Source organism: Bufo bufo, chromosome 10 (genome assembly GCF_905171765.1).
Source record: "Bufo bufo chromosome 10, aBufBuf1.1, whole genome shotgun sequence".
Taxonomy (NCBI): domain Eukaryota; kingdom Metazoa; phylum Chordata; class Amphibia; order Anura; family Bufonidae; genus Bufo; species Bufo bufo.
Window position 1 is genome coordinate 103872814 of NC_053398.1, and position 9653 is coordinate 103882466.

At 48.5% G+C, this 9653-nt stretch overlaps 1 protein-coding gene across 1 annotated transcript; it reads right to left on the reverse strand.

Annotated features, from left to right (window-relative positions):
• Positions 1-558: 558 nt before the first annotated feature.
• PDCD2L (programmed cell death 2 like) lies at positions 559-8733 on the reverse strand. Its single transcript, XM_040409006.1, has 8 exons — positions 8578-8733; positions 8176-8277; positions 7044-7207; positions 6043-6112; positions 5627-5955; positions 3046-3159; positions 1102-1247; positions 559-1015 (listed from the first exon to the last, which is right to left on the reverse strand). The coding sequence occupies exons 2-8, from the start codon at positions 8272-8274 to the stop codon at positions 885-887; spliced, it is 1053 nt and encodes a 350-aa protein (XP_040264940.1). The 5' UTR covers positions 8275-8277; positions 8578-8733; the 3' UTR covers positions 559-884.
• Between the last annotated feature and the right edge of the window lie 920 nt (positions 8734-9653).

Sequence of the window (9653 nt, forward strand, 5' to 3'; positions counted from 1 at the left end):
TTGTTGCCCAGATGTGTCATCTAGCACACGCTCAAGTGACAGTAAACACGTCACTGCTCAGCCATGACAGCAGGACTCCTGTGACCTGGGGCGTCATTTACTATCAGGGGTCATTTACTATCAGATATAGTAGGTTATAATAAAGGTCATTTGCCCCACAATCTGCGACTTTTCCCAGCTCATGCAACGTCTAAAAAGGCATAGAAGATGTTCTAAATCTATGCCAGCAAGGAAGCTGGTGCAGATTTAGACTGGCGTGGATACGGCGCCGGCCTCTACATACCTTCAGCAGATCCACCACCAGCTTAATAAATGACCCCGTAATTGTATTCGATTTTTCTTCACAATTTTATGGCCACATGAAGACATTTCTGTGACTGGTAATACCGGCATGGCTGCAGGTCTAGATCAGACGCACGGTTGGGCCAGGATTTTTTTTTTGTCTGTAAAAGCGCCTACGGTATATAAGACGTATAAGCACTGCCGAGACGTGAACGTATACAACTCTTTCCATTTATACTGTACAATCCAATCAGGAGACTAAGAGAAAAGACAGAAGGACTTTATTGGTATTCTTGTTGTCCCCCATCTGCTGGGAGAACAGGGGTCTCGTACCTTGAAATGGACGGAGCAGATGGCTGTAAAACTGTGCCATCGCTCCATTCATTTCTAAGGGAGCACTGACGAGAGCTGAGCGTACCCCCACCGATCTGATAGTTCTCATTTCCTGTGGATAGGGGGAGAACTTGTTATAACCGGAATACCCCTTTAATGCTGCTGTTTGGTGCCCTTCCGGCAGAGGTCTTGAATCGGGGTTCTCATTTTACTGCAATATCAATGGTCATATAATGGAGAGAGATAAATATGCAGAATGTCCAGTTTAGCTAATTAAAGTGTCTCTGGTCCGGGTCTTCCTGTACGATGCAGAATTCCTGTACTGGGATCTTGTCATCGTCCTCCCAGCAGCTCCTCTCGCAGGTGAAAATGAGAACTGTCCCGAACTCCACCAACATATCTGTATTCAGGATACAAGATACATAAGCATCAGGTGTCTCACATAGAAGTGGATACCAACTGCAAGCTTTTAGCAACATCTCTTACCCGCTTTTGATCCTTGCAACATGGCGACAAGAGCTGGCATCACCTGGAACTCATATACCCTCTTTGCTCCACAGCGTGTGCAGGGGAGAGGCTGCGATGCCATATCTGGGGGGCTCATGTATAAGGGGTTTCCACTCCAGGAGTATCTGTGGAGGTTAGCACAGTTAAAGGGAACCTGTCATCACCTTTATGCTGTCCATACTAACGGCGGTATAAAGTACAGACAGGTGAGTTGATTTCAGCGGTCTGTCATTTATAAGTAAAAAGTAAGTGGTTGCCGAGAACCAACATCACAATCATTGCAGACTGGGCCTGGAAAAGAGTCCCGGCCACCTGAGAAGAGTCCTGGTTATTCATGAATTCCTGCTCTCCTGCCCACCTGCTGATGACTGACCGTCTTCTACCTGGTTTTCTCCCTTTCTCTTTAGGAGAGAACTGCCAATCATCAGCAGATGGACGGGGAATTGTAGTTTCACAATAGCTGGAGTGCCGAAGGTTGCTGACCCCTGCTCTACCCACATAAAAGGGCCTGATTGGGGGTCTGAGCTGACGTCTAAGTAGCATTGGGGTCTGATTAACACTGGGGGTCTGAGCTGAGGTCTGATTAGCATTGGGGGTCTGAGCTGAGGTCTGATTAGCATTGAGGGTCTGAGCTGACGTCTAAGTAGCATTGGGGTCTGATTAACACTGGGGGTCTGAGCTGAGGTCTGATTAGCATTGGGGGTCTGAGCTGAGGTCTGATTAGCATTGAGGGTCTGAGCTGACGTCTAAGTAGCATTGGGGTCTGATTAACACTGGGGGTCTGTGCTGAGGACTGATTAGCATTGGGGGTCTGAGCTGAGGACTGATTAGCATTGGGGGTCTGAGCTGAGGTCTGATTAGCATTGGGGGTCTGAGCTGAGGTCTGATTAGCATTGGGGGTCTGAGCTGAGGTCTGATTAGCATTGGGGGTCTGAGCTGAGGTCTGATTAGCATTGGGGGTCTGAGCTGAGGTCTGATTAGCATTGGGGGTCTGAGCTGAGGTCTGATTAGCATTGGGGGTCTGAGCTGAGGTCTGATTAGCATTGGGGGTCTGAGCTGAGGTCTGATTAGCATTGGGGGTCTGAGCTGAGGTCTGATTAGCATTGGGGGTCTGTGCTGAGGTCTGATTAGCATTGGGGGTCTGTGCTGAGGTCTGATTAGCATTGGGGGTCTGTGCTGAGGTCTGATTAGCATTGGGGGTCTGAGCTGAGGTCTGATTAGCATTGGGGGTCTGTGCTGAGGTCTGATTAGCATTGAGGGTCTGAGCGGAGGAGGTCCGATTAGCATTGGGGGTCTGAGCTGAGGTCTGATTAGCATTGGGGGTCTGTGCTGAGGTCTGATTAGCATTGGGGGTCTGAGCGGAGGAGGTCCGATTAGCATTGGGGGTCTGAGCGGAGGAGGTCCGATTAGCATTGGGGGTCTGAGCGGAGGAGGTCCGATTAGCATTGGGGGTCTGAGCTGAGGTCTGATTAGCATGGAGGGTCTGTGCTGAGGTCTGATTAGCATTGGGGGTCTGTGCTGAGGTCTGATTAGCATTGGGGGTCTGAGCTGAAAAATATTTTTTTATTATTATTTTCCTCCTCTAAAACCTAGGTGCGCCTTATGGGCATACAGTACTTGCATCCACTATGTCATAACAATTCTGGAGCATCTATTCTTATGCTGTTCCTTTATTATTCCTACTAGACTTATCAATATAAACAATAAAAAGACTGCAGAGACTGCATAAGAGTTGCAGCCCCTTCATGGGTGCCTAGAGTTGGACTCCTATCAATTTAAAACCGATGGCCTGTCCTTAGCATAGACCATCAATATTCTGATTCCAGAAAGCCCCTTTAAGCTTTACTTACATACAAATAGGAAATCCCTAAATTTATAAGGGACAGTTGAGTAAGGTTTCCATGCAGGTAGGTGTTTACCAACCTAAGGATTTGCTGACGGCACGGGGAGATCTTCTTCATAAACTTGTGAAACACAAGGTCTCGCTTCTGCAGGTCGCACTTTTCATATTTTTCCGCTTCTCCTTTCCCATCACAGCTGTGGAAGAATAAGATTTATCTTAAAGGCTATGGACACCTAGGGGCATTTTTTATGATTGCATTTAAGGCTACTTTCACACTTGCGTTTTGTGCGGATGGATCCGTTCAGATAATACAACCGTCTGCATCCGTTCAGAACGGATCCATTTGTATTATCTTTAACATAGCCAAGGCGGATCCGTCTTGAACACCACTGAAAGTCAATGGAGGACGGATCCGTTTTCTATTGTGCCAGATTGTGTCATAGAAAACGGATCTGTCCCCATTGACTTACATTGTGTGTCAGAACGGATCCGTTTGGTTCAGTTTCATCAGACGGACAACAAAAAGCTGCAAGCAGCCTCCAAAGCGGAATGGTGACAGAACGGAGGCAAACTGATGCATTCTGAGCGGATCCTTTTCCATTCAGAATGCATTAGGGCAAAACTGATCAGTTTTGGACCGCTTGTGAGAGCCCTGAACGGATCTCACAAACGGAAATCCAAAACACCAGTGTGAAAGTAGCCTGAATCATTTTGGGCTCAAATCATTTTTCAGTTAGTCTTTATGAAACCTCTTTAGCGGTTTCTGAGTTACAAGGGTTAAAAATCGGTCTGTTTGCTGTCACAGTCTGCCTTCTTTGAATTCCATCAACTGATGGCTCATGTGTAGCTCTGATCTCTTGACCTCCAAACACTTATTTAAGCCATATTCGTATCAGTTTGACAAGAATTAATAATGAATGTTTATGGTGCAAAGAAAACTGTGACAGCTTGCAAACCAATTTTTTAATAAAAGACAATTCAAAATGTGATTTTTAGCCCAAAATGAGTAAAATGCAAAAAAAAAGCAAAAAACCCCCTTTGGGGGCCTGTAGCCTTTAAAATGTATAAAGCGTATAGAAATAGCCAGGGCCACTACAGAACATTTCCATTCATTACTGTAACAACATAAGACCAATAAACAAGTCATTGAGTTTTCATTTTTTGTCTAGTTGCCCATTCTATTCAGTAGTGACTGTTATATCTGTTCCCGGGAAAGCTGGGTGATAGCCAATACTTCCACTATTATTGCTCCCACAGAGTTTTGCTATACACCTTTTGTAAAGCAAGTCCCTGAGCACTGTGATGACCAGCGGCATCGTTCCATGAAGTGCGCATGCGCCGGCGGGATCTCTACACTGGATGACGCAAGAGGCTTACAGGCCAGGTCAAGCAACAGGCTGGGGAGGGGTTATGTGAGAAGAAGGCAGAGCGGCCTGGGCACCTACAGCCCAAACGCCGCCCCTGGGCACCTACAGCCCAAACGCCGCCCCTGGGCACCTACAGCCCAAACGCCGCCACTGGGCACTTGCGAGCCCTCAGTTACATATAAATAAAACTGCGTTTTTGGCCCTAGTGCACATCAAAACAAAGGACAAAGGTACCAATTGACTCAGCTATAGTTATGCTACAGCGCTAGGTAAGCAGTGTATAAAGGCAAATTCTGGTGACAGACTAAGTTTAACATGATTTTATTTTATTTTTTCCTTGAATCGGAGGATCGCTTTAAAATCAACAGTTATTTACAATCACCTTAAGGCTCAATTCACACCTGAGCGTTTTACAGCGCGTTCCTACGCGCTGTAAAACGCTCAACAAGGAGAAACCAATGCTTCCCTATGGGAATGGTTCTCACCTGGGCGTTTTACAGCGCGTACGATCGCGCTGTAAAACGCCCGACGCTCACACAAGTTCGGTAGCGTTTTTTTGGGCGCTTGTCGCGCGTTCCCGTACATAGACTTTCGGGAACGCGCGACACTGTGTGCACACTTGTCTCTGTATGCGCGCTTGTAAACGCCCGTACAATCGCGCATACAGAGCGCTCGTTTCAGAACGCTCAGGTGTGAACTGAGCCTAAAAGTTTGCCCAAAATGCAGGACCCCACCCTACCTGCTAGATTCTCACCAAGGGGAGGGGGGGGGGGGGGGGGGGGGTCTGTAGGTGTATTATGGCAGGTCACTCAGGTTCCTGGGTGGTCATGGCAGCTGCTGCTCTGGACCTGCTAAGCTGCGCTGATCTCTGAGAACCACACAGGTGACACTTTGGGTCTAGGACACTAAGGCTCAGTTCACACCTGAGCGTTCTGAAACGAGCGCTCTGTATGCGCGATTGTACGGGCGTTTACAAGCGCGCATACAGAGACAAGTGTGCACACAGTGTCGCGCGTTCCCGAAAGTCTATGTACGGGAACGCGCGACAAGCGCCCAAAAAAACGCTACCGAACTTGTGTGAGCGTCGGGCGTTTTACAGCGCGATCGTACGCGCTGTAAAACGCCCAGGTGAGAACCATTCCCATAGGGAAGCATTGGTTTCTCCTTGTTGAGCGTTTTACAGCGCGTAGGAACGCGCTGTAAAACGCTCAGGTGTGAATTGAGCCTAAGAGCAGTGCCCTGTCCTGTCAGTGTATTGTGGCTCAGACACGCAGCGTCCTGCGTTTTCTCTCACCTTTGCAGGTCCAGGTCCATTACTGCCGCTTCTCGTTTCTCATAATCCTTCAGGAGACGATGTGCATGGTCCAGATCCACGTCCCAGGCAGAGTCCTCCTCCTCTGCAACTGCTATATAATAAGATCTGAAGGCAGAGTCACTAGACGGTACAGTCTCTGATGTGTCCGTAAGTGACAGGTTCTGGAGCTGTGACGTCCAGTCTGTGGGCACAGGAGCGGCCGGGCAACTAGTGGCATGTGACTGGACAGGGGCGACTTCTGGTTCATCTTCATCAAACCCCCAATCATTGGCATCTTCACACCAGTCTGTAGCTGCCATCTTTTCTTCCTGTACCAAGACATTGGGCCCGTTGTGAAAACAGGATTCACTTGTGTGAAAGACACAACACGTATACATGGAGATCTGTCAATCTACCTGCTTCGGCACCTCTTGTGTGACCTGTGGGTGATGGGTCTCGAGGCACTGTGATCGTAATGCCACCCAGCTGCAAAAGGGACAAAAAAACACAATACAGATGACACTGACAAACGTCTAAAAAATAAAAAAAAGGGGGTATGAGCAGATTCCAAAATGTGCAAGAGCTGCAACCAGTCTGGATTCACTAGTGCTACATGTCCATGTCATGCCACTACAAACCTACGAAGTGGGCACATATCTGGGCAATACCTCCCATCCTCATATACCACCACCTAAAGTCCTGCCTAAGGCACACAACCGAGTGGATCACATTCAAAGCTGTAGAAAACTCTGGACCACACTCCAATACAGAGCCGCTTTGTATGCAAGATCCAGCAGTGCCATAGAACGGACATAAAGGAACGCAGAATGCAGGAGGAATTTACAGCAGCCTATAGTCTGCGAACTGAGCTGCGAAATTGCTGGATAACGGAAAAATAAGAGTATACAATATGTAAAGCCACCTAGCAGTAGGTGCAGTTCTGATGATGTCGCTCACTAGAGGCCCTATTGAAGTGGCTCATACAGTTTGATTCCCAACACTAGGATATGCCATCTATATACAGCATGATCAGTGGGGGAAGGCCTCTGGGACCCCCAGCAATCCTGATCTAGCTCTGAATCCCCTTCATGGTTTTTCCGCCCTAGCCGCACAGCCGGGTGGCCAGGAGCACCGCTGTGCATGGAAAGCTTAGAAGATGCCTTCTCGTCAGGAGGCTGGACCCCCACTCATTAGAAAGGGATGACATATCCTAGCAATATGCCATCACCCCCTTTACATGGACCCAAGTCTTCAAAATAAACAAATGATAATACACTACCAAGCCCTAGTGATCTCCAGTGCGGACCGCAATGCACAGACACCGACCATGTGCCCACCGTCTGCGGACGCATTCCCTTGAATGGGGTCTGCGATACGCACAAAGGCCGTAAACAGGAGGCCTTAGAGAGATATTTACCTATGAGGTTTCCCCCAGCATGACTTTGTACTGCATGCGAAAACGTGGATAATGCGATGGTACCGGGAACCCTCCAGGGGGCAGTACACCTGGATAACATGGCAGAGGACTGAGGAACATAGAGGGCATGACGGAAATGAAAGCTTCACGTGTGGCACTTCATCCTGTCCACAAAAATATATATATCAGTGAATGGCGGCAGACAAGGTAAGTGCAAATCTATAGAAGCTGTCCAGGTTATGAGGTCCTGCAGCCAACCAGAGTGTAGGATGACAGGGGCGACTATGCAAGGGATAGTCTGTAAATGAGACCCCCACCTTTAACTAAAGGGGGTTTCTGGGTGTTTATTACCGATCCTCAGGATGGGTCACCAATATCAGAGCGGTGGGGGTCCGACTCCTGGCACTCCCACCGATCAGCTGTTTGAAGAGGTTGTTGCACTCAATCACAGCGCCATACATTGTGTAGTGGCCATGCTTGGTATTGCAGTCCATTCACTTAAAGGGGTTGTCAGGGTTCAGAGCTGAACCCGGACATACCCATAATTTCACCCAGGCAGCCCCCCCGATGTTAGCATGCTCATGCTCCGATGCTGGATCGCGCAGGGCAATGGCTCTTTAATTTACAAAAGCACACTGCCAGGCGGAGGCTTCCACCCATCAGTGCCGGTGACGTCACCGGGCTCACTGCTGGGCGGAAGCCTCCGCCTGGCAGCCCTATGGCGAGCCCGATTAGTCACCGGAAATACAGAAAATGCCTTTGTCCTGTGCGATTTAGCGCAGGGCAAAGGAGAGCATCGGAGCATGAACTGCTCCGATGCTGAAGTCAGGGCGGCTGCCTGGGTGAGAATGTGGATATGTCCATGTTCAGCTCTGAACCCGGACAACCCCTTTAAGTAGGACTGAGCTGCACATAGGTCATGTGATCCATGAACATGACATCACTGGCCTAGGAACAAGCCGCTGATCAGCTGTCAGACCTCCACCGATCAGACATCCTGAGGGCAGGTCATCCATATTAAACACCCAGAAAACTCCTTTTATTTGTGGCTGAAATAATCTGTCCTATGATTAGACTATTAAGAACATGGTCCCTTTAAATATTTGGTAGTAAAATCACCGGCATGTCTTACCGCCAGACCCCCGATCTTGCTGACATCCCAGGACGAAGCCTTGCCTTCCAGCACTACATCTTGAAAGCCCAGCAGCACGCGGGAAGTGGGCAGCGCCATCACCTTATACAAGGAGAAAGTAGTCAGACTGGTCTTCTATTACACAGGTGGTATCATGGGGGCAGCCAATGTGTGCAAGCAGTGCTGCAGTGTAAAGCATGTGGGAGGGGACAGAGCAGGAGTCTCTGGGATGCAGAGGTGGTAATAGTGAAATCAGGTCCGGGGGTGTATTCTCCATCATGATCAAATGATTATTCAGCCAGCTACTTGTAAACCACAACTCCCAGAATAACCAATTATAAAATGCTGGGAGTTGTAGTTTCCCTACCACTGGAGAGTCCTCAGTCGCCGGGCACTGGTTACCTGGAGGCCTACGAGACCTCGTCACTCTCATCCGGATGACATCATGCACAGAGCATGGCAGCCTGGCCTCTCTATACATGTGCTCTGTGTCGCGCGTCACACAAACACAAGACAGCCTAACCTACTGCAGCCTCAGCACGTGACAACCAATCACCGTCTAAGGCACGCTGACAGATGGGACCAGCTGACCGCGTTACTGACAGCGCCGCGTCCAATCAGAAGTTATCAGAAAGCAGCCAATCACTGACAGCAGCGCAAGTCACGAGTCTACAGGAGCAGGCGGGGTGTAATTGTTAACACTTTTGCTGCCGGGGAGTTGTAGCTGTAACCTGTATACCTTGGCTGTCAATTTAGGTCTAGTGAAGAGCGCGCTTTATTGTAGCCTTCATGGGAATCTTCCTGCGGTGGGTTCACACGTGGCTGGCATTTTCCCGCCACGTCTGAGGGGAGCTGCTGCTTTATGGTTTTGCAGTAAAAAAAAAAAGTCTCATTTAAAGCAACCTTATATCAAAACTGGTGTAAAGTAGAACTGGCTTAGTTGCCCATAGCAACCAATCAGATTCCACCTTTCATTTTTCAGAGCTCCTTTGGAAAATGAAAGGTGGAAGCTGATTGGTTGCTATGGGCAACTAAGCCAGCTCTACTTTACACCAGTTTGATAAATCATATTGACTGTTTTTGCCGCCGTCCGTGCTGAAAACGAGGTACCGTAGCTTTCTCTTGTAATCAGCTTTGTATTTTTCATGCCCTAAGGCCTCTTTCACACGAGCGAGTTTTCCGCGTGGGTGCGATGCGTGACGTGAACGCATTCCACCCGCCCTGAATCCGGACCCATTCATTTCAATCGGTCTGTGTACATTTTTTTGCACGCGTCCCTTGTGCGTTGCATGAAAATCGCAGCATGCTCTGTATTCTGCGTTTTTCACGCAGCCCTGGCCCCATAGAAGTGAATAGGGCTTCAGTGAAAAACGCATTGCATCTATAAGCAAATGCGGGTGCGATGTGTTTTTCACTGATGGTTGCTAAGAGATGTTGTTTGTAAACCTTCAGTTTTTTTTTTTTTTTATTATTTAATA

What these genes read in the sequence shown, in the direction of transcription:
- PDCD2L (XM_040409006.1), bottom strand. Translation starts at nt 8,274, where the DNA reads ATGGCGCTGCCCACTTCCCGCGTGCTGCTGGGCTTTCAAGATGTAGTG. An exon ending in ATGGACCTGGACCTGCAAAG is followed by an intron (nt 3,160 to 5,626) that starts GTGAGAGAAAAC and finishes ATTCTTCCACAG; the next exon opens with CTGTGATGGGAAAGGAGAAG. An exon ending in TGCCGTCAGCAAATCCTTAG is followed by an intron (nt 1,248 to 3,045) that starts GTTGGTAAACAC and finishes TAACCTCCACAG; the next exon opens with ATACTCCTGGAGTGGAAACC.